This window comes from Pelecanus crispus, chromosome 11 (assembly GCF_030463565.1).
Source record: "Pelecanus crispus isolate bPelCri1 chromosome 11, bPelCri1.pri, whole genome shotgun sequence".
Lineage (NCBI taxonomy): Eukaryota > Metazoa > Chordata > Aves > Pelecaniformes > Pelecanidae > Pelecanus > Pelecanus crispus.
In genome coordinates, this window is record NC_134653.1 from 12,647,851 (window position 1) to 12,674,403 (window position 26,553).

The 26,553-nt window shown below is 36.3% G+C and overlaps 1 protein-coding gene across 2 annotated transcripts in view; it reads left to right on the forward strand.

Moving 5' to 3' along the window:
- TXNDC11 (thioredoxin domain containing 11) overlaps positions 1-24,282 on the forward strand; it is a 34,616-nt gene extending 10,334 nt beyond the window's left edge. For both annotated transcript variants that reach the window (XM_075718564.1, XM_075718566.1), the window contains 8 exons: positions 4,998-5,091; positions 6,325-6,437; positions 7,645-7,845; positions 10,343-11,126; positions 13,573-13,718; positions 14,953-15,062; positions 17,065-17,145; positions 23,482-24,282. In XM_075718564.1, the coding sequence (XP_075574679.1) occupies positions 4,998-5,091; positions 6,325-6,437; positions 7,645-7,845; positions 10,343-11,126; positions 13,573-13,718; positions 14,953-15,062; positions 17,065-17,145; positions 23,482-24,103 (2,151 nt within the window). In that variant the 3' untranslated portion in view covers positions 24,104-24,282. The remainder of the gene's footprint in view (positions 1-4,997; positions 5,092-6,324; positions 6,438-7,644; positions 7,846-10,342; positions 11,127-13,572; positions 13,719-14,952; positions 15,063-17,064; positions 17,146-23,481) is intronic.
- The last annotated feature ends 2,271 nt before the right edge of the window (positions 24,283-26,553 follow it).

Consider the following 26,553-nt stretch of genomic DNA (forward strand, 5'->3'; position numbering starts at 1 on the left):
GGGCATTTTGTTGTTGCCTCTCAATTATAGGACTTCAAACCCATAGTTGTCCTTTTCCGTCTAATCTGTGAAGCTTTTGGTGCTTTAATCTTGTGTTCAAATTCCAGTAGCCAGCTTTTGACAGAAAAAGCATCTAGCAAAGAAAACCAGGAGCTCTACCCACACTCAACTGAATATCAAAATCCATTAAACATGATAGCATGCCTGAACTAAGAAGTACTGTAAAGGTACCAAGATAAATGTTAAAAGCATTTTTTTCTAAGTTGAACCACACCAAGAGGTATTGAAATCTAGCAGTATTTTATCTTGTATTCAAATGTTAGTTAGCATATTTTTATTTCTAAGAAATACTGATTAACAGAATCCAGCTAAATGTAAGAGCAAGTGGTGTTAGTTACCTGGTGTTAGGTCCATTCCTCAACCAAATCAAGAATATTGTGAGATTCTGTGTTGCTCTCACAAGAGGGCGCTCAAACCCTGTGAAAAAACTGGTTGACTCAAAAGTTAAGCTTCTGCTTTTTCTGTTACTATTTAAGTTTTTATTGTGGTTGTCAAATTACACTAGTGCAAGACTAGAACTGGGTAAGCATTAGAATTTAATGTTTGAGAGCAAGGAAAAAAAAATCCCATTTGGAAAGTGGTTAAAATCTTGGAATGTATAGGAAGATCTAAGTTACATCAGGAGAAAGGTACACAGTTCCTACCATAACTCCAGGTACCTGTAAGTACCTATAATCAGACTTCTTTTGTTCTCTTAGCTGCAGAGATGTTTCATTTTAATCCAAACTGGCATGTGTTGTTCCTCATCTGACTAACGCAGCTACTAGAAATGGCCTCATCCTTCTGAGGCACAGAGGAAGAAAACATGCAGCTTCTGTAGTTAGACAAAAAGCTTCATTCACTTAGGAAAATTAATTGTGCCCAGGGAGCTCATCATTTTCTGGCTGCAGGAGAGGTGGGGGAGGAGTTGGTCTCTCTGGGAGGTAGCTGGCATGTGTCTTAACATGGTGTCAGCTTTCTTCTTTGCTCTATTTGTGTAGAAATGCTTCCTGAGCATTAACCAGCTGTGTAGGATCTGACTCAGAAATGGATTTGACTTAATAGCTTGCTCTTGTGTGGGGTACTGTGGTGCCTATGTCGAATGGTGATGTGAGAATTTGCTTTCAGTTCTGGATACACAATTTTAACATTGTTAGAAAATGAGCAGATTTTTAGTTGTAAATTTAATTATCTAGTATCAATCAACAGTTTCTTATTTGTATTTCTACAGTATAGAATTAGTGGTATGTAGTATTGCTGCTTCTGTTCCCCAGAGATAACACATTCCTTTCCTCTTGCTGTTTTCTGTCCTGTGCTCACAGATAAAATGAGGCAGGAATTGCCTGTCTGCACAAGTCTGAGATTCTGAAAAAAACAAATCTCCCCTACCTCCATGCAATAGAGCCAAAACATAAAAATAAATAAATACAAATTGGGATAGAAATAACTCAATTGAGTAGTAAAAGCATTTATCTAATTGTAAAAGCTAATCAGTAGCTGTGGGGTTTTTTTTCTGTTCTGTGTTCCCATTACTTCACATTTATTGGCCTTTAAATTTCAGAGCTCTTTCATTGCATAGTCATTTAATACTTTTTTTTCTGCATCTCTTCTGAGTCAGCTGTAGTTTTGATGATTCCTAATAACCTTTGCAAGTTTTGTTCCTCACCCTTCTCTCCCTTTTCTGAAGTGTTTATAGAAATGTTGAACTGTATGGATCAGTACACATCCTGGCTAGCTGTCTTTGACTGTGGAAAACCAGTAACTTCTACCTGTAGTTTCCTATCTTTTCTACTTATCTAGAAAAGGACCTTCCATGTTATTCCTTAACACCTTAGTTTCTCCCATTGTGTTTGGTAACTTCTTGTAAGCTTTTGGGGAATTACAGTATGCTGCATTGAGTAGATCAGTCATCTACATGCTTGCTCATTCCTTCAAAGAACTGTGATAGACTTGAGGCACGGTTCAGTAATAAAACCATGCTGGCTGTTCTCCAATAAGAATTACTCACCTGAAGATCTATGTTAGTTCTTAAAGTTTCTATGAACTTGCTGTTCTGTAATTGTTGAGATTCTTGTCAAGTCTGTTATTTATTTGATTTAATTGGCATCACACATCACTTTCCCTTCCTCTGGTGTAGAGACCAAGCAAGAAATGGGCTATACTACAAGGAATGATTTTGTATTTCCATACATGAGTTTCATTAGGAGATGGTACTGATGACTGTTCACTATTGACATCCTCAGGTTTGTTCCAAAACCTTTCCTGCAGACACTGGGATTGAGACAGGTACTGAAAATGTTTCACGGAAAGAAAAGCTCCAGTAAGGTACACTCTAGCAACGCCAGCGTTGCTAAAGTGGTGTCCTTAAACTATCCCTATGTCACATTCCAGTATTTTATATAGCTTTATATAGCAGTAAGTCATATGCTGTTCAGCTGATTGTTCCTAACCGCCTGCATGAAGATAGTTAACCATAACTCCACACAGATGGTTGCCTGGAAGCAGCTGATCATCAATAGCAGCTCGTATGTAGATGCCCACATAAATTGTGTGCAGGTGGCCGTTGCTACACCAGTTATTGTTTTGGAGGTTCGTACATGAAAGGAAGTGGGAGTTGCTGCTGTCAAGCTCCTCTTAGCATACTTGTATTCAAAACTAGGAACCTCTTACTTACATCATCGAGGTATCTCTTCTGTAAGACTTGAATCTCACTTGTATGGAGCAAGATTCTTTGTTGGTTGCTAGCACCTGGAAGTGTTCAATTTTGTTAAAATGAACAGAGTAGTTGGTATTAGCAAGTGAATGTCTTCATTGTGACAGAAGAACAGGAAAATTTGCATGGTACTTGAGAAGAAATACAGCATTTTAGACACTTTCCTCATATGTATAATTGCAGGGAGGAAATTTTAACTCTTCTGGGATGATCATTAGAAAGACATTAATTAACCAGATTACTGATTAGGCATATAGCATTAGTATATATTCTTCTACTGCAACTTTTTCTTATTGAAAAAACACTTTCCAAAATGTCTGATGGAAACATTTTATTCTTCACAATCTGTAAGTCTTAAGTTGCTATTAGTGTACAACAGAACTGGCAGTCAGAACATCACCTTTTTTAGTAACTTTATAAATATTTCTAGATTTGACTTCAGGCTGCTTGTCACATTTTATTGTCACTTTTGACTCTTCTTGCATTCACTGTTTGGTGCTATAAGTTCACTTCATACAGTAATGGTAATCAAAACTGGTCCTAGGAAATGGGGAATTAAAATTTTGATCATCTTATCTGTCTCCTTATTTTGGTTCACTTGACTGCTTTAGAAGTTTTTTATAAGGGATTGTTTCTTTTTGCTGTCTTAGTTTGGTACTAGGGGAAAAAGATGGACACTAATTACTAACCTGTTTATTGTTTAAAAAAGAAGAATGAGTGCTATTATTTTGCTGTATTTTTTCACTTCTATTTTATTTATATTTTTATTTCTTTCTTGACAATTGTTATTGCAGAAATTTAAAAATTGCTTATATCTCACTTCTATTATTGATAATCTTCTTGGGGCACCCTATAAGGAGTCTTTATGAACAAGGGTCCTATGTTTAGCATTCATTCATGAAAGATAATTCCTGCCTAAAAAGAGCAGGTCATTAGTTGGAATGGGCAATGTTGTTGTTGGTGAACATCCTGAGATCGCTAATTCATACTGAATTAGTTCAACTCATATGGCTGGTATGAATAACTGAATTCCTATCGCTAATGACAGTAACAGGTAAAATATGTGTTCATGTTTTAAAAATAAATTAAAAATTTTATGTGTAAAACTCAACAAAAAAAATAAGGCAGCCTCTGAAATACCAAATGAAAATACTTACGTGGGAATATATTTGCCACACAAATGGGTGATTGGTGAGTCTGGAATCTTTTGTTCCACAGCAATCCCTACAATGCTCTGGCTTTATCAAATGCTCTTTCTGTATGCACTGGTGGAAATGGGAAACAAATAACACAAAAGAACCAAATTCCATCACTTACTCTGTCCTGAAAGTTTATTAAGCCAATTTGAGTGATGGTTAAAAAACATAATTCATAGTAATTTTTAGTGGATTATATTTTACAAAATTTAAAACCAAAACTTAATTGAAATTTTGGAACAAGAGAAATCTAAAGACTACACGCCTCTCTGTTCCAAGTTGGCTTCTCCCAGATTCTCTTCCTGAATTTAATATGAAGCCATTTAGGCTTCTGCCTGGCAGAGTCAGTAAGCCTATTTAGGGATGAGTCTTTTACATTTTGAATTGTCTGTTTGGCAATTTGAAGAACTTTACAGATACGCAGGTGGGGTATGGGGCTCTGTCATTATTTTTGTGCAGCTGGTCTCTCACTGACTCCTGCGGGATATACTGAAAGAATTTACAATGACTGATAGCTTAATGATGGGATGATAAATTGGCTTAGCATTTCAAGTATTCACACACAAAATGTGTGAATTCATATCTAGTTGCTAATTATGTGCAACATAAACAGTAACACTTCAATTGGTCACTATGTTGTTTATACTCTGAAAAATCACATTTGATATTCCAATTCTAAAAGAAGTCTTTATGATGCTTATGGTTCTTATGTTGGTGCTGGAACTGACTCATAAAATAGTTGCAAAGCAAATATGAATTGCTTTTAGTGAACTTTAATAGCTAACATGGGAAATATGCAGTTTGAAACTTATGCATCTACATCCATAAAAACCCTCTCTCATACATAGCTTTTGAATGACTACTTTAGAACTGATTTCCATTCAGTTTTTTAATATTAAAATTTTTCTTGCAGCATAAAGTGACTGTTCTTCAGTAAACATTGTTGTCTTTGTAAAATCTGTTGTGTTTTACTGTAGGCAAACAATTGCTGTGCCCCATATATTTATATTTGAAAATAGCTTAACTAACTCTAATTCTTACTATTTCAGCCTGGAGTTCTAGGATATTTTGAGTTCAATGCTTCACCTCAACCGCCTGGTTATTTAACATTCTTCACGTCAGCATTACATTCATTAAAGAAAGGTAAAAGTTTCATTTTCATAATTTAAGGCATCTGTGAATGAGTTATGTATATGGGCTTCAGTAGTTTTTTTCAATATTTTGTAACTTGGGAATTAATCCTTTTTGAATGTTTCTTGATGTTCTAATTATGAGACTGTCTTTTATTACAATTTGAGGATTGCTTACATAAAAGGCTTATTGTGTGATCGGCCATCATGGAACAAAGTGTATGACAGGCTGCTATTCAAGGATACATTAAGATACAGTTTCCTCAAAACCTAAATGTGTAGCAGCAACCGGTATAGAGCCATAATCAGACTAGCACTTGTTTAGGTTGAATCCAAGAGTGTTTGCCTTGTGCAACATTTTAAATGTCAGCTTCAGAGGCATTAGGATGAACTTGACTTTGTCAGTACTTGTTCAACAAAGTGGTTTCCTGGATGGAGTTACAGAGCTGGTACAAGGTAGCATGATGGAGAAGGGTTTTCTCCCCCTGTTGTTTTGCATTAATAATCTAAAATACAAAACCTCTTGCATTTAAATATGCAAACTTTGTATATTATTAATAGCACTTTTTTGGGGTCATAAATTCTGGATAGAACTTTCTTGAAGTTAAGATTAGCACATTTTAGGGATGTTTCTTCCAGCCAGCAAATGAAGGAAATTGATACCATTATTCTGATTTTTCTGTGCCACTGACTTGGTATATGATATAGAGCCTGTTCTATATTTCGTTCTGTAATTTCCTCATTTATATGTTGGGGTAGTTCTTTGCAACGTAAAGATGAGAAGCATTCTATCCTTGTGTGTACATGTTTATAAATATAGAATTACTATAATACGTATTTAAATAGTATATGTTTACTGTAAATGTACATGATCTAAACAGTCAATGTTCATACATTTTACTTACATGTATATCTCATCTTGGCTTTTGAGATGACATAACACATAGCAAGGTGCATCTGTGATACCAGATTCTATATTTAATAAGCAAATCAAGAAATTGGACAATTCAGGTTAACATTCTCTATACCTTGAGTGCAGAAGAGGAACACGTTTGTTCTTGTTGCCTGCCCTTGTCATCTTCTACTTCATTTGATCACCAGTATAGGCAGTTGCTATTCAGTAAGATTTCTGTGCCTTTACACAGCAATGTTCTGTGTTTTGGTTTGAAGGTGTTCTTCTAAGGCTTTCAGGAGAGAAGTTCAGTGTGTATAATTGTATTTCAAAACTGAAAATTTGCCTTTCCAGATTACCTTGGAACAATACGCTTTGGAGTGATCACGGATAAACGTGTTGCAGAGGAGATCTCATTGGTGCATTCAGGCAGCGTGTATTTGCACAGACATGTCAACACATCTCTTGTGAGTATTGTATTTATGTTGTAGTGACTCTGAGACAGTACATGGAGATTGAAGCTCTGTCGTAGTAGACCATGAATAAGTGTTTCATGGATACGGAATGTTTAAGAATTATATTTTTGTACAGTAGTGCACACTTTCATTCTACCAGTCAGCAGCTGTTCTAAACGGTAGCTAAGACCCAAGTTGATCATCTCTATCAAAACAAAACTCAAAAAACCCAAGCACCTCAGAAATGACTACACAAAAACTTTTTCTTAAAGTTTCTACCTCTTTCAGTGGGTGAGAATTAGGATGCTGCTTGAATGAGGATATGGGCAAAGAGATTTTGTGGAGAGAGAGTAGGAATAGTGAAACTTGCATTTTGGTTTAAAGGTATGACATTACACTGATTAGAAAAATCATGCAAATTAATGTAGTTGAAAATTTATAACTCCTCTTAATCCGTGTGCCTTGTTTTTGGAAGACTAAGACTGCAAATACTAACATTTAGATTTGCTATTTGGCATGGAGACCTTATCTATCCACGCTGCTACCATGAGTGGAAACTCTGTGAAGATAAGTATTGTAATGTGTATTTTATTCAAATGAGAGTAGGGAAAACATGGATTTTTCGGTTAAAATATTGCTAAATACATAACTCTACTTTTGTCTGTGCAAATGATTTAAGATAAACTTTCCTTAATTTATTAAAATGACTCTAGAAGCTGTGAGTGCTTTTTATTATGCATTTCTTTTCCCTGCATTCAGTAATAAGAAATACCAGTTTTAAATGCAGTCTTGATGTTGGGGTCTTAAAACACTGATTTCAAATGAATTAATATGGTGAATGAGTAGTGGGAAGAAGTTTTCTGCTGTGCCGTAAATCAAGGTATGTGATGATACCAACTTAGAGACTGAGGTCTTTCACTTATAAAGAAAATTTATACTAGTGAGAAAAGTAAAGATCATAAAGATGTAGTAAAAGAAAGAGGAGTTTCCCTGGTAATACTTTTTGCCTGAAAGATTGTGTGTGTTACTATGATCTGATAAGCATTTGGGAAGATTTCCCAAAGGGAAAGGGTATATGAAACGCTGAAGCTCGTTGGATAGCGTCATTAAATTTAGAAAGAGAGTTTTAGGCATTACAGTAACAAAGCATGCCATATTTGAGAACTGCATTCATTACTAAACCAAGTGAAGGCAAATAATTTTTTCCCCCCGCTTCAAGATCTATCCAAATGACATCATGAACTATACAGCTGAGAACATTTGCAAGTGGGCTCTAGAAAATCGAGAGGTGCTCATACGCTGGCTGAGACCACATGGTGGAAAAAGCCTTCTTCTAAACAATGAGCTGAAGAAAGGACCAGCGCTTCTCATATTTATACCTTACAATCCCTTAGCAGAAATTCATCCTCTTTTAGATGAAGTAAGTGAAATAATTATTTTTTTTTACTTCAGAAATACTAGAACTTGAGAACTCCAGTCAGGGTTCTGAGCTTAATTGTGACAGATACCTCATTTTATTTCACCGTTCCAAGTATGCAATTTTGTTTAAAAACATGTTTTCTCAAGCCATATTGTCACAACTCCCTTATGCTGGTTTGCATCCCACACAGTGTGCCTTTGTGTCATGTCAACAGTTGTTTAGAACAAGCACCTAACTCTTTTCCTTGACTTTCTTGTTTTTGTGGTGAGTGCTGTGTGAGAGGTGCAGATCTTTGGTCTTCTGTTCCAGCTGACATAGCTCAAACGAAAAGGCAAGAATGTACCCAATATTGCAGGATTTGTTTTGTCCGCCCCATTCTGTTTCTCCTCTCCTTCTGTCTTTCCAAAGGTGGTTACACAAGGAAGAACGGATCTTGTATTAAACCAGTGTTACTTGAAATACAGCCCCATTGAAAAACTACTCAGAACTAATCTGACTTTCGTATTGTCTGCATTCCGTAGTCACGTTCCACTTTTCCTCTGCTATTATTTCCATTTCTGAACTGCCTAGGACAGGAGTTTGTGTAGCTGTGCAGTAAATGAGATAGGGAAACTAACTTGGCTGAAAAATATTTTTTTTTCCCTGGGCTGTTTTTCAGCTGGAACCCATTGTCCCATTTAGTATATCACAGAGCTGTACATCAGAGTGGTGGTCGCATAGCACTAAGGACAGTGTGGAACAAGAAGCAAGCGTCTGTGGAAGATGAAAAGCAGGGCTAAGTTTTGGTGGCAGTGCTGACATACACATGGCATCTGTGTCCTAGAATGTGTGGTTTCCACAAGGCGGCCTAAGTAATATCGCAGTGTCTGAAGCAATGAGGAAAAACATGAAAATAACTTATGATACAATATTTAGCCAAACTAGAAACAGACAAAATAATATCTAGACTGCTACAAGATAGGGCTGGGGAAATCTTTGTGGAAAGACTGGAAAAGAACTGACATTATTCTTGTACTAACCTGTCTTATTTTTGGCAGACTTAATTCAGTGACGCTTGTCACAGATCAAACATTCTGGTAACAGGTGCCACTTCTTTAGATCAAATCAGTGCAACATAAGATGTTCTGTTTCAGATTTCACTCTGCTAAATAGCAGTATTTATCTATAGCAAAATGTGATACAAAATATTCCAGTTGATCTTGTATAGCTTTGCTTTGATAGATATTATACAACTTGTTTACCATAGGAAGAGATGTCTACTGCAGCCATCCTGTGGGTTTCATCAAGCAATGAAACCACTTGACTGTAAGGCAGTTGCAAAGGACAAGGCTGTCAAGTTGTATGTTGAAAGCTCTCAGAGCAAAATTTTTTTTCTGATAGTAGCTTGCTGAAATGAGATGTCTTATTGCAAATCTGGTTTTCTGTTCATAATTTCTTCTTATATTTCTCTATGTAGGTAGTCAAAATCTTCAGGCTAGATTATAGTGTGAGGGGTCAAGTTTCTTTTAAGTATTTAATTGAGCGTTTTCAGGATGAAAACATCTAACAGTGAATTCTTAAAGACTGTAACAAACTGTTGCTATAGACCACATTTAATACTGACTGTCCTGTGACACAGCACCCCCCCTAGATGTGATGCTTCAACATCCCTTTGATAATTATAATGATTCCTATCAAAGTGTTCTTGTGTAAGCAATGTGTGTATGTTCTGTATTTTGATTATGTTTAATGTGATAGATGAGGATGAAAGAAAACTTCCTCTTTCATTTTCCTTTCTTGTATGTTATGTTATTTATCCCCTAGAAAGGGAATTCCTTCTTGCACTGCTTGTTTCCCCTTGGTTATGAAAAACAAAATGGTGATGCAGCACAGGAATGTTTGCACTGAGAAGCAGGCTTTTTTCTTTTTTTCCTTTTTTCTTTCTTCTCCCAGTAAGTCACATGTTACTATATGCAAAGTACATCTGCAGTATTACAACCATACACCCGTGGCTGGGAGAATACTAACATTGCTTCGACACTGTTAGTGATTGTTACAAATTTGTGCACCACCTATACCAGGAAAAATCTCTGTTCTCTTTTCATATGGGAATGCCTTTATTTATTTTCTCCTCGTATTGGAAAATGAGGAAAATTCAGGAACCTGTACTGATTAATGCTTCATGTAGTGGGATTTAACTTTAAAATGTAGTGTTATTGCACTGTGATAAATATGATGCAAAGAGGACCTTGAGATCAGTCTAGTGGACTGAAAAAATTTTGAAGTGTTCTTCTATACATTTAATTCTTACATGCTGAAATATCTAAAAATTTATCTTTGTTATCAAGTCAGAGCCTCCTATAATTTTTTTGTAAGGATGAAGTAGTCAACTTCATGTTTCTGAAATTCCATCTCTAATTGCATATATGTTGTTAAACCTGCAACAGATAACTGCATTTGAGTGAACCATGTACAGTTAATCTTGCTCTTTTTTCAAATTTTTTTTTCCCCCCTGTAGATTACCAAAGTGGCCTTGGAATACCACAGCTGTAATAAAAGCCAGGCAGCTGAGCCAGATCTGCAGCACTTAGGAGACACTGATTCACCAGCTTTTGATTCCTCTGTACCAGATGCACACATGAAATTATCAGAAACATTTTCAATAACCAAGTACCCATGCTGTAACACAGTGGTGCTTCCACAGTGGCATTCAATATCTAGAACTCACAATGTCTGTGAGCTTTGCATTAACCAGACCCTTGGTGTTAAACCAAATAAAGTCCATGTGCCACACTGTAACTTTTTAGAGATAGAAGCAGCTTTGGACTCTTTCTACCTCCAGGAACGTACCTTTTTTCAAGTTATATCAAATACCATAGAATGCAGCAATTTCTTAAGTTTCTATAGTCCTTTTAGCTATTACACTGCATGTTGCAGGACAGTAAACAGGCATTTTTTAAGTTTCATTAGTTCTGAGAAGACCATCTTTCAGACTCCCAAAGTAGCATTTTCTTCCCATGGGAAGAAAGATAACACCCAACATTCTATTCCTCACATTGAGGATAGGAATTGTTTTATTCCTGACCTTCATATCAGTGGCACTAACATTACTGGTCTGAGCTGCAGGACCAACAAAACCTTGAATCTTTATCTACTGGATTCAAATCTTTTTTGGATATATGCAGAGAGACTAGGAGCATCAAGATCTACTCATCTTAAGGAATTTGCCGCCATTGTTGACCTGAAAGAGGAAGTGCACTATGTCCTGGATCAAAATCAATCACTTGTTGGATCTACCCTGGGTATGGTATCCACTATACAAATGCTTGAAATAAGAAAATTAAGTTTGCAAGTAAGCTTATGAATGGAAAACTTAATGCCATTTTGAAAAGTGAGGCTATAGTCAACATTGTGAATTGTAATTTATTCTATTCTAATTTATTTAGTAGTTAATCGAGCAGGAGAATTGTGTTCTGGGTGACGTAAGAACTAAGTTTCTTATACCAAAAGTAATTTGCTTTAAAAGAAGTGAACCTCAAAATACGTGATTCTTGACTGCCTGATGCATTGAAGGAATTGGTAAAATCTAAACTGATATGCTTGTGGGGGAAAAAAAAAAATTACTATGCATCTAACACATTTGATATTACAGAAGACATTTGTATTATTAATGGTGGTGTTGGTATTTGCTCAGCTGTTCCATGTACTAAAATATCCCAGAATTTCGTGAGATACCGCCCACTTATCAGCAGAGATATGTCTTCTGAAACAAACTTACAAATTGTTTTAAATTTATTTTGAAAAGTATGTGTGTTTTCAAGGTAGAGCTCTGAAGTGGTTTTGGCCAACTCTGTCAATACTCTTTTTTGTGGCTGAATTGGAGGAGAAAAAAACCAAAATCATAAAACCAGCCAACCTAGTGATCGCAGTTCTGATTTATTTGCAAGTTATTGAATAAGACACAACATGCCTAACCACATGCATTTACCTGTCATGATGATGTGCAAAACTGAGTCCACCTTCAGAAAATGCAGGGTTTTTTGATGTTAGCAGCATAAGTAAACATGGAAGTAAATTCAGGTGAACATAGTATTAAAATAAATTGTTCAAGAAGGTATATCAATATAATTCTTATAGCATTAATTACATTTCCATTTTGCCATAAATCTGTAAATACAGAAGTATGCACAACATAGAACAAATAGCCATGTTCTTATTAAGGGTCCCATCCAGCCCTATATCCTGTCTCCATCCCAACCCCTCAGAAAAACACTCTGGAAAAACAAACAAAAACCCCAGTGACCATAAAAGGATGCTTAGGAAAAATTAAGATCAGAGTGAGGAGGGAGAAATTTCCTTCCCCTTTCTGCTCCCAGTACTTTCTGTCTCAAACTTTTTTCAGGTCACAGGATTTCCTGCGCATGATGAGGGTTTCTCTGTTGAGTAACACTCAGTATATTTCTATTCAAAGTCATTTGAACTTCCGGAAAATTTTTGCTTCTACGTATTTTGTCAAGCAGTCACTGTGATTTATGTTTGGGTTTTGTGGGTTTTTTAAAATTCTATTTTACTTCCTTAAGCCTCTTAACTTTTGATATTTTAAAATAACAAAATGGATTTGTGTTTAATACCTTTAACAGATTTCAGTTTTTACAAATGGTTTCTAAAAATTCAGGCGTTTGTCTTTCAATTAGCCCTCTCCTTTCAGTTATTACTTAATCATGCATAGATACTCCAAATCTGGAGATCTAGAAAGAAAAAAACTGGTTTGATCTGGTGTAAGAATTTAATGAAATGCTGAACAGTAAATACAAAATTAAATGTACTGCTGTTTGCATTTCAGAGATAAACTTGATGATCTGGTATTTTGTATGTATTTACAAAAGTGCCAGTTTTACTTGGGCCTAGTTTTTGGACTGGAAATACCAGCACAAGATGTTTCTAATTGATCAAATAATTATTTTTAGTGTGTTTGCTATTATATCTTTTGTCTTGATTATTGAATACTCTTATTTTATAATGCATAGAATAATGTTTCTCTATCTAAATTGAAAAGAAGGATACAGTCAGTATCTTGCAGCAATTTAGAGAACATGGTCCAGGCTCAGAGTAGTGTAGCTGAAGGTAGTTGACGGCTTTGGAGCTTGTTTTAAACTTCTACCGCTGGCCAGCTACTTGTTAAATATCTTAAAACTAAGGAGAAAGTTGAATGAAGCGAAAGGTGGTTACTGGTAGATAAAAGGTGGCTGGTCATATTGTGATGGGAATAGCACAGTCTTTAAAGGTCTAAAGCAAAAGGAGAATTACAGGGAAACTAATTAAAAATGAAAGAATAAATGCAAATAAATGTGGAATTAAGTGGAGCCTTCAAGTAAAGGGCCAAGTACTTCAATGCTATGTAGAAAGTGAAAAGGGGCGATAGGATGCTATTTATGACTTACCAGGTGTGTGGTTAGATTAGGAGGGCAGAGAATTATTATAGAACATTGAATAGGAGTAGAAACAAGATTAGACAGTAGTGTGGCAAGTGAAAAGGAGACTGTAATGAGCAAAACAAAAAACCTGTGAAATTTCACATCAGTGGTGGTTACTCAAGAGTTGATACCAAACTGTCAAAAATTAATGACGTGAAACCAGGTTTGAATTTGTATTTTCTCTGTCAGTTTGTCTGAATTCCAAAGTAAACACTGCCAAAATCACATATTTATGAAACTGAAATAACTGTTCTTTGTATCAATTTCATTTCAGAGAACTTCATAAAAAATTTCAGTATTCTCTACAGTCCCTTGAAAAGGCATCTTGTTGATGACCCTTCAGTCCATTTTCATGAACAGCGTGTAATCACTGAAGTGACTACTAATACCTTTAATGATATCGTGTTTTTGAGTGAAAAGGTATACCTCATTACTGAAAAAGTTTCTTGCAAATCATTGCTCAGACTTTTGAGGAGGGGGTCTCATTCTTTTCTTACATTGATGTGCTTTGCTTATTTGTAACATAAAATATGTTATTTTGTAACAATTCAAAAGCCTTTTTTCCAAAAAAGGCAATTTGGAATAATGTGATCTTAAGTAAATCTGCGAAAGATAATCTGCTGTTAAAATAATCAAAAAGTCAGTGCAACTGATTCCCTGACAGTGTTTTGCCACAGTTCAAGGTTTGTGCGATTTTGGGGGTTGGTTTTGGGTTTTTCTGGGGGGAGGAGCTGTGGTGTTTTTCCTGTGCGTTTGAAATACAGATTTTAATTTAAAAAAACTCAAAATGTCTGTGACTTGATTTTTTTCCTTTTGCTTTCTTCCACTGTAGCAGGACCACATGTTAAATACATAGGGTTTGAGGTAACATTGAAGAATATTCTGATTTCTGTGTTTCATACCTCAAAAGAAATAAATACACCACAACTTTTTTCTATATATTACAATTTTTTTTAAAAACTTACTTTAAAAAAAGTTAGAAATTATTGCAAAGTAGACATAATAAAAAAAATAAATAGAAGGTTTTAAACCTAAGGCATTATTTGAAAGCACACAGCAAAAACCCCAAAACTCTTACAGGTAAAAGCTTTCCAATTGCATGCCATGAAATTGCTTTACATAAGATGTCATCCTGAACAGTAGTTAAATTACTTCAATTTCTTAAAGATGTGATAGTAAGGATTAATATCCGTTGTCTTTCAGGTCTGCAGTGAATGTATGCATCTCCAGTAATTGGTTTCCAGCAGCCCTAACTCCTGCTTTGTTAGTTAGAGGCAAAAAGCAGACATCTAGACATCATCTTCCCCTTGCCCCCTCCCATATGAAGTATACAGTCACTGTTAGATACATAGGAATTTAAGATTGCAAAAGAATCTTGGGAAGTGTAGTAAAGTTCGGTGCATTTTCACTTAAAGGGACTGATCCTAAATTAAATAATGTGAATAATCCGCTTCGTTTTGTTTTTCTTTTTTTTTTCATGGAAAGAGAATTCCCCAAGAGCTTTTGTGTGTTAACTCAGTAGATGGAGGGTATCAGTAAATAGCTTATAATAAAGTTTATTAGGGTTCCAAGTTTTAGATGTTGTGAAGACTAGTCCTCCTTTACTGCAGATTAATTACAATGGATAATCGAACTCCTCTATTTCATTTTCCAGAATGTCTTGCTGCTCTATTATGCGCAGTGGTGTGGATTCTGTGCTTCTCTTAATCACATCTTTATTCAACTTGCTCGGCTTTTGCCTCCGGATAATTTCACTGTGGCAAGGTAAAAAAGATGCTAATTTCATCTCTCTAGAATAATGTAAGTTCATTGAGGTTATCAGCCTAGAAAATACTTACTTTTTTTCTCTCTACAGTCTTGCAATAGTAGATGTGAATGTCATCTGCCTCATTTCTCTTTGAATGCATTATTTTGTTTTCCTCTGTGTAAATTTGGTGATTTTCAATCTCACTGCAGTAGTTATGCAGTTTAAGTAAAATGAATTTTTAAACAGTGCAATTAACCTTGAAGCTTCCTAATTTCAGGAAGTGAATCAATAAAACAGCAGTAGAAAATAATGTTTACCCCTCTCTGATAATTTGTAGCAAATAATTATATCCTGTAGTACTGTATTTGAGAAATTGTTTGAGAGAAGCAAAATACATATTGTTGTAGATGAACCCTGATGGGCAGCTAAGCACCACACAGCCGCTCGCTCACTTCCCCCCTCCATCCCCAGTGGGATGGGGGAAGAGGAAAGGAAGAATAAAACGAAGAAAACTTGGAGGTGGAGATAAAACAAAATGGTTTAATAATTGAAAGATAGGTGAAAGGAGAAAGAAGAAAGCAAAACAAGTGATGCAAAGGCTGTCACTCACCACCTCTTGTGGGTAGACCAATGCCTAGACGGTTCCCAAGTAAAAGCTGGCTAATGCCCCTAAAACCCCCTCTTTTCCCTTTTATTGCTGAGCAGGATGTTATATGGTATGGAATAGTTCTTTGGTTAGTTCCGGTCATCTGCCTGGTTGCGTCCCCACTCCCCCAGTGTATCTACTGTGGGGGCAGAGTGAGAAACAGAGAAGGCCTTGATGCTGCGGAAGTGCTGTTCAGCAATAACCAAAGCATTCCTATGTTATCAACGCTATTTTCATCACAAATCTAAAACATAGCACCATACAAGCTACTATGAAGAAAATGAACTCTGTCCCAGCCAAAACCTGTTTATAGACATATATATAGTTTTATATATAAGCATGCATGTGTATAATATATATTTATATACATAAAATGTATTTTTTATATATTAAAAAATACATGTTTTTGTTTGGCATTTCCAGGGTTTTTAATGTTTCAGTGCAACCCAAACATTCTTGTTCATATATTTGATAATACATCAATACTTATATCTGCTCTGATTGCATCTTTGTTGCATTCTGACTCAACTTACTCCAGGAGGCAGCATGAGATGTATAGGAAAAAAATTCAATTAAAAATCTGGAGTTATCACCTGTTCATAATTGCAGCTTTGTTCCCACAGATGTAATGCTAGTCTCAAACCTACACCCATTCTCTTTCCTGACTTTGAAGTGCTCTTATTTGTTCCATTATTTTTATTGCAGTATTACTGATGTGATCATGTATGGGGTTTTTTCTATAATAAAATGGTTGTAATTAGTAAGAATTTTATTTGTAATCAAAGACAACCTAAAAAATGCAGAGAAAAACATAACAAGCAATTGAACAAGTGTGTCATTCACAAAATCTTGTGTTCCTTTCTTGTAGAGCTTTAGAAAAAAATTGTGCCTTTAAGAATGTGCTTGTCCTTGGAAGAAGCAAAGTAATTTACTCCCAAAACTACTTGAGGGGAAAATATTCATAGAGTTGTACTTGAGGAACAAATGAATGAATAGAAAAAACTTCAGTCTCACATTGAAACTGTTAGGCAGGTCTGTGTGTTTCAGAGAAGGAAGGTGTGTACATAATGAAGATGTGTACATAATGAGTAACTGTGCGATTTAATTGCTCAGTGAGAGTAGTTGGAATACTGTACATATTTTTCTAGGAAAAAAACCCCACAGGTATTTGTTAAACTGAGATTCATCATCTTGAATATTGGTAATTAATTCTGCTGACTCATATGCACAACATATTTTTGACATAACACATTTAGACTTACTTCCACAGATACTTGCATTTCCTTCTTTGCAATCCCTAAAATGGCGTTTTACAAGAAAATACAGATTGTTCATATGCCTGTTCTCTTCATCAGTGTGTCTTTTCTTAACAGAATTGATATCACTCGAAATGACCTTCCATGGGAATTCATGACAGACCGTCTCCCAACCATTTTATTTTTTCCTCATCAGAGGTAATGTAATTCTTTTCCCTGTGGGTTTTTAGCTTTCATTTTACTAAGTTATAATAATTATCTGGTTACATGTCTTAGTAGAGAAAAAAGCCAAACAGTAATTCATTTCCATATAGGCGTTCTTATTTTATGCATATTCCAATTAAAAACAACAACAACAAAAAAAAAACCCTCCAACAGACGTGGATAGTTGATGGTATGCAGATAATGAATGTTCTCTCCAAAGGTCATTATTTAATTGTTTGTAAGTCTTTATTTATGAACATCAACATTACTAACCTTATTCTTCAGTTAATTTTTCTTATTATTTGGTTGTATTTAAAATTATTATTTTGGCATGGTCCAAATAAATTAGTGAGTGACTACAGGAGGGGGAAAAATGGGAGAAATTATGTAGATGGTGGTGCAACGTAGATCTAGTGCAACTTGTATCTAATTGCTTCTAATTGGATAAACTAAGGGAATATTGTAATGGATTCTTGCAGTAAAATGCAAGGATTTGCTTGCTATGTTTTCAGTGAAGAAAAATAAAAAATAAGCACAGATGGAAAGTAAGTAATCCAGCCCAAGCTTAGTCTTGTTCAAGAGAACACAAACTAACAATCCTGATATTACAGAGAGAGGAGACAGATTGTTAGGTGTCTTTAAAGCAAAAAATTTGTCTTAAAAAAAACCAAAACAAAACCCCAAAAAAGGTAGAGAATCTGAGTACTAAAGGAGGGCTTATGCATCCTTTGGAAATACTACAGTGGTCTTAATCTGTGCATTTTTATTTCTCCCTCCTCTGTGGTAGAATGAACGTAATCAGAGGGACTTCGGAGTGCTCATTGCTCAAACTGAAGTTCTTTCAGGTTGCATTTCTCTCGTTCTGATGTTTGGCTTTTGGGGGAAATGTATGCATGTCTAGCTGTACCTGTATTTTGGATATTGGATTCTTTGGCAATCTGCATAAACCATGGAAGTGTTCCATCAGTTACGAAGTAGTCTAACGGTGGCAGAGAGAATGACTTGAAATACTTCTGGCCTTTATAAGCTCTTTAAAGGAGATGCTAATATCTAAAGCAAAATCTCTGCTTTTACATAGTATAGGAATGGCATGTATAGAGATAGCTCATATCTTGTCCTGATTTAATAAAAGTAAGGGTTAAATTTTCCTCTGTTTTATATTTCATTTATATGTCAGCTATGTTCCCTTTTGTATTGAAAGAAGTTTCATATTAAAAGAAATTTCAATGTATAAAATGTACAGTAAATAAGAGGTGTTTCCATTCCCGATAAAATCAGAATATAGGATTTTCTTTTTCCTGCTTTTGTGATACCATTAGTCTTGTTTAGTGACGTCGTTGTGTTGCCATAAAAGAATATGAAGCAAAAAAAAAACCCAAACAACCGTTATGAATGTTGTGATCAAGTAGATAGAGAATATGGGATGGAGTGAAAAAAGGTAGTTGAAGAAGCAGAAGTATGACACAGTAAGAAAATGTACTTAAAATGAAAACATTCTCAAAATTGTTTGGAAATTGTATAAAAGTTACTGGAAGATTGTCATGTTGCATGGCTAGAAAAACTGGAAAAACTATTGCAAATACTTTGGGGGTTTTATTGAGCTGTTCTACTGCAGTGTTTCTTAAACATAAGGGTTTTTTTAAACTATGAATATTTCAAATGGTGTGATACAGTCTTCAAGTGAAAGCCATGCTTGAAAGTAATTTAATGCGAGAACTTCCTGTGTAAACTAACAGTGTGGTTATTGAAGTATCTTTCTTCTTTCTTAAAACAACACATTACTCCACTCTTTCACTTGGGCATAAATACATTTTTTTCAAAGTTGAAAAAAATCTGTTGTTGAAATGGTGCAGATACTTTGATTGTCATTAGTGTCCTTAATGGTATTGCCTAAATTTTTTTAGCAGCAATTTAAAAAAAATAAAATTACACAGCATTGCTTCTACAGATACTATAGAATTACATCATGGGAATTTGTGTATATTCCCGAAATGTTTTGGTTTTCATTCTGGCTCAGTAACAAGTGCTGGACTTTTCACAGGAGAAAAGTAGCAGCAGATGGGTTGGCATTGTAGAAGCCTTGCATTGTTTCTTTAAAACAGAAAACAAATGAAGCTTCAGTAGCAGTTTAACACCTAGAGAGGAAAACATCCAAAGGAGATTAGCAGTAAAACAAAGAGTATATGCTGTTGAAGTGAAACTATATACAGCAAGCAAGACCTCAGAGAAAGAGCCAAGAAATAAGAGTGCAGGACAGGGAAGTGTAGTTTCAAGGAAACAGCTAGGATTGAGAATAATTTCTGGGAAGATGAAAGCAAGCTGAGTTGGGGGAAGCGAACTGATGCATGAATGGGTCAACAAAAAACAAGACAAAGGAGGGTGGGGTAGAGAAAGGCACAAAGGGTGGGTCAGGAAGAAAAGGAATTCTCAAGTTAGGGATGTAAAAAGGCAGGAGAGTACATTTAGGACTGTGATGGGACCTGGAATGGTATACAGGGGTCCTGAATCCTAGTGTTCCTCTGCAGCAGGGAGAAATTCTGAAATCCAGTGTCAAACCTGTGTGTCATTTCTGCTTTGTTCCAGCACACACAGTGCAGGTGCATCCAGCCTCACACAGGCTGAGGAACAAGAAAGAAACATTAGATGCAAGTGAGCCGCAAGTTTTCGAAAGTGATCAATTTGTTGTTTCAGACATGTTTTTGGTGTTACATGTATGCCCTATGCATTCAACTTGATTGATATGTGGGTTTTCTTTTTCTAAAAGATTAATACTCAATCTTACACAATTATGGTTTTTATAGAAAGGAAATTAAAACAAGCACTATAATAAATATCTACGTCTTTGCAATGTAAAATAAAAATGTGGATTTCCACCCTTCTCCCTCAAGAACTCTATCATCAGCAAATGGTAATTCAGAATATTGGTAGTGTGCAGTGTTACCTACCACAAAATCTTTAAAACTCTGCCTTAAGTTTTGCAATTCTAAATTCATGTTTCAATTTAGTACAGAAACAGTTTCATTTATATCAGTTCTGCGTCACCCCAACTTCCAACTCATCATCTCCCGTACTTTGTGCGGTAAGCCTTGCCAATCAGCCTCAGATCAGGCTCCCTCTGCCACTTTCCTCCAGCTCGGTTCCAGTCCTTCTCCATGACAGTTCCCTAGGTTAATTGAGCAGGACCTCAGCTGGAGTGGTTCCAAGGTGTGTACCTGTCTACATAAAGGCAGAGTTACCTTCATCTGCTGCTTAGCAAAAGCTGCAGTCTTCAGTGCCAAAACCCCAATCCAGTTACCTGTGAAGTTCCCAGATTCCACTGGGTCTCAGTTTTGCACATTTTCCAGTGTTCAGGCTCTGTATCTCTCATTTGCACAGTCCACTAGTTCTGGCTAGCTTGAGTGGCTACAAACAGAGGACCTGCTGGTTTAAAGATGAGTAGTCTCAGTTTTAGTTGAGATGAGCCACATGTGTTTCATGAGGTGCTGTTGACAGCTGAGACGAGTACTAGCAGTAGTATGCTGTTGTCTTCTACTCCATTAGGTCAAGTGGCATAAGGTGAAGAGCTACTAGATCTAACTATATTAACAACCACTGGAATGCTAACGTGATTAATTTTAGGGCTGGAAAAAGTTAGAAACTGATTTCCAAATACTGTTGTGCCTACAGTTTTAAGACCACTGTTCTAATTAATGAGCCCCAACATACTATGTGGAAACTTCAGTCAAGTGACTTTCCCTCTCACTTTTGAACAAGGATCTAGTTTGCAGAACCATGCCTTCTAGGGGACAGAGCAAGTGTCATGTATAACATGATGAAAAGGTTTTTCTTGAATTACTTTAAAGCATAGCTCAAGCAGGTTTTAGAGCAGTAAAACAATTTATAGTGAGTTGAAGCTTCCTCTAATACTTATCATCTTCCCTGTGTTACTACGAAGTCCAGTGTTCCCTATTTCTTTTAATAAGATACTCATTTTGCCTTGGTCTGTTTTATAAAGCAGCTCTAGACTGTCTCTGGAGCAACAGACTTAATAGTTTTAGTAAGATTGGTTTTGTAATGTTCCAGTTGGTTTCATAAAGGTACCTTACGTCTAGTCATTGTTTTCTCTCTTGCTTTTCCTCTCCAGTGTGTCTTATATTTTGCTGCATCTAAGTAATCAAGAAAACTAGGGTTTGATAGTATTTGTAGTATCAGTAGCACTACTAGAATAGTCATATATTAATTTTAGATATAAAGGTGCCTCATATCAAGGCTTTCTGTGAAGTTCCTTATGCATTTGCCTTATGAGACAATTTCTGCAAATTAACTCTGTTCTCAATTTCTTTCAACCACATGCTGTTAATATTTTGTTTTGCTTCTTGTTTTAAATAGCCTTTTAGCTTTTGTGATACGTACTGTGGTTTTGATCAGTAAGAATAGATGATGACGTAGTAAAATATTACCACTGTATAATGAGTCAATTTTGTCTTAGTGTAGACTATTTTTTGCCTAAATCAAGTTGTAATTCATTAAACTTGGATGTGAGCTGACTGTCAGCTGAGAAACTGGTGATGGTAATTACAAGAGTAACTTGGTTGATCACCAGAAGTCTGCAGGGGAAGAAAAATCATGTTGCTTACGCTTCCAGAAATAGCTTAATTTTGATGAACAGGAGCCTCATCTGTCTGAAGTTCTTGAATTACTGATAAAATATGGAATCTGTCTTTCACCTGAAATACAATAAGTATTTCTCAGTAAATGAAATTAGCATATGTTTATATCCCATATGCTGATGAGTTGGATTTCACAGAAAGTGTTTTTGAGGCAACTGTAACCGGTAACTGAATTAACTCCCCTGTTCCAGATGCACAGTGTAAGTAATTCGGAAACATGTCATACATGGGGACATAGGAGTTGTCCATGGTGTGTGTTGTACAGGAGCAGCAGCGGTGAACTTTGAGGCATTAGGCATTATACTTGAATCTGGCTTTCTTGCTTTGGAATAATTTTTGTTTGGGATTGTCCTATGCCCATTTTCTGACTTGTGTAATTAACCCATGTCTGAATGTATGCTACATACCATTAATCTGGTTATGAATTTGGCAACTAAAGGGAAGTAAACTAAGCTTTTCTTCTCTGTTTTGATGGCCCCTGAATGAGAGTATGTTTCTGACTGGCGAAGGCTAAACATGATACAAAGTGATAAACTGTTAGCTAGTTTTCCATTTAAACATACTTAAGTAGCTCTACTGCAATAGTCAGGAGGCAGCAAACTCATGTTATAGTGGAACATGCTGAGTGAAGGGCTGAAGACATAACTGGTTCAGAAAGAGATGGTTACGAGTTAGTTCCTGTCTAGTCCTCAGAGGACAGTTTTGCCTTCTATGTTTTGTGACATAAGTATGCACATGGTCCAAAACCGGCAATAGTTTTAACATTTCACACAGCTGGAGGTTGTGGGTGTCTTTTGGTGGTTAGTAGTCTTGAGGAAGAAATTTGGTACTCGGTGGTCTTCAAGCAGCTTGGACTCTTGTCAGGTTAAGAGTAACAGTTCATGCTGTAGCAGAAAGCAATGGGCCTACCTCTTCATATGCTGGGCTTTGTATTCACAGCCGTATGAGCTGGGGGTCAGAGGGCGGAAACCCAAACAAAAAACTTGTTTGGTGTGCTTCCTTGATCACATCAGTGGCATGAAGACAAGTAAGAGGAACAAGTAAAAAGATTTGGGGTTTTGGCAGCAAAAAGGCCTTGCTTCTGACTAACTTCTGTTGAAAAGCAAATTGTGTACTTTTCTGCTCCTTGCAATACCGCTCTGATGTTGGAACACATTAAGCTACTTCTTCCAGGATAACATATATAAGCTCAAAATAATCATTTCCCATCAGATAGCTTTATACATCTGGACTTAACTTCTAACAATGTGTGTAGAATTAGGAACACTTAAATGCTCTCCTTCAACTTATTAACAAATGTTAGTGTCAGTATGCTCTGATTACACCTGCCCAACAGTGATGCTACTGTATGTACTTCAAGCTCATAACCCATAATTGGGTGATTTACAAGAGTAAAATTTGCTTCCTGCAATTAGACAGAAAATTTTGTTCTCAGACAAATACCAATCCAACGCAAGAGATGCTTACAGCACCCAGACTGGAATACAGGTAAAAGTGTTCATCACAAGAAAAACCACATGCTCTGTCTTTATTATGTGAGTTCAGGTTTCTCTTAGCTGCTATATTGATTCTTGATAAAAAAACCAAGATATCAAGTTGGAGTTGAACAGCAGGTGCTTAGATAAAATTATGACTGCTTACCTATCTGAAAGTTTTAATACTACTTGTTCTGTCTTTCTAGGAAGGAACAAAGTGTGAAGTTCCCTGCAGACTTTTCAGTTAACCTTCCTAATCTCCTTAAATTTATTTTACGTCACTCAAGTCTTTCTTCATCGGAGCCCTGTACCAAAGAATGCCTACATAAAGAGACCGTTCTACAGCAAGGACACATCTCCCACTTAGAGAGAGAAATTCAGAAGTTAAGATCAGAAATCAGTGCCCTTCATCAGGCTCATAACCAGCTTGAAGCACAGCTTTCTGAAGCTAGGAGAGAGGAACATAGACTACAGCAGCAAAAACACACACTGGAAAAGCAGCACAAGACTCTGCAGCTCCACAGTGAGCAGTTACAGGCCACATATGACCAGAAGAATCAAGAATTATTAGAAATGGCTGAGAAGCTTCAAGAATTAGCTGATGCATCAGAAAACCTCCTTAAAGAGAATACTTTACTGAGAATCCTGGTGGCATCGAGGGAAGGAAAGCTACAGGGCAAAGACGAAATGAAAGAATCCCTTCAGTCAGAGCAAACACTTTCTGAAGATAATGATATATCAGTTTCAGCAGCTACTGCCACATTAGGGGGAAAAACGACTGATAATATTGATACCATAGAGCACAGTAGCGGAAACAGGACAGAATGATTGCTTACACAGAGTCAAGGCAGTATTGGGTAGGTATTTATGCAAATTTTATTGAAATTCATTGTAAATAAAGACTTCCCCCACATGATCTAGAAAAAGAAAAATCAAATGGAATATTTTTGTATACTTGAACAACTTATTAGATACCCACATCTAAAGAGAAGAGAATGAAAAACACTTTCTGCACTTTACTATTGCACTAACCTGCAACCACCTATCCATTTAAATGAAAGATGCTGATTTTTAGGGGCAGCACTTTCCTAAGGACCAGTTATTTTTCACTGGCTTTCTCTTACAGCTGCTAGAAGAAAAATGAGACCTTTGATTTATACTTTTCCATAATTTCTGAAGTTTGCCCTTTACACAGCATTTTCTTTGCTGATTTAAAATAGAGATACTTCATCTGTGTAATCAGTAAACTTGAATGGACAAAGTCATCTTGCTACAACTGTTCTGTTCTAGAACTTCAGCACTTTGTATCACTTTTGTATACGAGTTATCTGACTGTCTTGAAATCTGCAAGAGCCATGTGTGAACTGTTCTCTACTGAAAACTAAAGAAAGTCTTAACTGAATTAATCCTTTTCTCCTCAATTTGTAAGAGATCTAGAATACAGCAGTTTAAGTGTATGGGTCTCACAAGACTAGTATCTTAAAAAAAAAAGCACACATGTACCAGGGTAAGAACATCCCTCTATCAGCTGTACTTCATATTGTACTCAAGAGGCAACAGCCAGAGCTTTTTGCTACTGACAGCATTAATTTTGAAGCAAAATTGTAGCCTTCAATTAAAAAAAGGCAAATGTAGCACTAAGAATGCAAGTCAACATCTTACTGGAGAAGAAAGGGACAAGATTTTGTCTAGGCCATTATTGTCTTGCATATGGTTACAATTCTAAAGCAAGCTTGCTAGGCCTATGTTCAATAGTTACTCTACATACCAGTACAAGAAGCAAGTCTAATGCTTCCTATAGAGCTGAAGAAATTGGACTTTATTATTTGAAACTTATCTCAGGGAGCAGATTTACAGTAGCTTTTTTTCCTCCTAGGCAATTTAGTGTTTAAAAATTTCAGTAGGCAAAGGAGACTGTGCATGAAGTCATAGAAAACAGGTCAGTGGCCTCAAAGCATGTGTGCCTACCCTAAGAGTTTTAGAATATGTAAGCTGTCATTGGTGACTCAGTGTTGTTCTTTCTCCTCCCCCCCAAACCTTTTAGGTCCAGAACTCCATTTAACACATCTTACAAGTTCCTATAGCTGAACTGTAGCACAGAGCAGGAAAGGGAAGAGGTGTCCTTATTTGGAAGGACTTCACCATTGCTAGCTAAAAACTTTCAAACTGACCAGCACTCTCCCTTCCCCATACCACCATTTGTTCTTGTAGGAAAGACTGAAACTTATCTTGTAGTAGTACAGCTAAATTGAGAGCTATTTACAAGATACATTAACCAAATTCTATAATTGACTGTTTGTAGACTAAAATGCCTTTTTTACAACAGGCTGTTAACATATACCCTAACTGCTAAGTACACAAACAGGCATTCTAGGAAAAATTCATACTAGTTGCACTTACACCAGTTTTAATAAGTAACCACTTCTGCAGTTTCAGCATGCAGACCTACAGAAGAGAAAAGCCTGCTCTACTGCCATTTCAAACTCCTGGAAACCTTCTGGACCATCCATGAGGGTTAGTTATCCATCATTAGTTCCCAAGTTGGAATCCATCAAAATGGCAGTTTCCTTGCAGTAGCTACAGTTGGAGAACTCAGTTCTAGCAGCCAAAAGCTTAACCTACCAAGCTGCAATTAAAGGAAATCACTTCCTTTCTTGTAGCTCCTGTGTTTCCTCCCTCAACATTTTACTGAAGGTTTATACCTTCTTTCCAAAGAAAGTACTCTGCATCAGTCCAATAAACTGTTAAGAATAGGAGTTCTGACTTTACAGCTGTGCACTCAAGTTAGTAGCAGAAGCAAGTGTTAACTGCAGATCTGGTTTTGAAGGTCTGGAATCCCACCTGCAGTTGTGGTTCAGGAGTCCCCTTGTGTGTTATGTACAGTTGCATCACATTATTCCCATATGCCATGGAACACAAAGAAAAAAAAGCTTCTGGCAGCCTATTTACAGTTCACATTTGTAAAGTAGTTCACATTACAGTAGTAGCTCCATCAAAATAGGCTCAGTTAAACATTCAAGTAACAAAACACACTAGTAGTCTCTTCACACCACTATATATCCCTGTGTCCATTGCCGGCAACGGACATTATGCCAGGCGAGTCAGCTCCTGTCATAGAGGAATTAGGATACACAGTTGATGCAAAGTGCAATTTCTCAGTGCATGCAGTTGCAAACAAAGCTTAACCCTCATCAGGGTGTTTGCTGATGAGTAGTATGCATGTGACCAGGTTCTTCACAGTATAGAGATTCTTCTGCTGGTTACACACATAAGCGTAG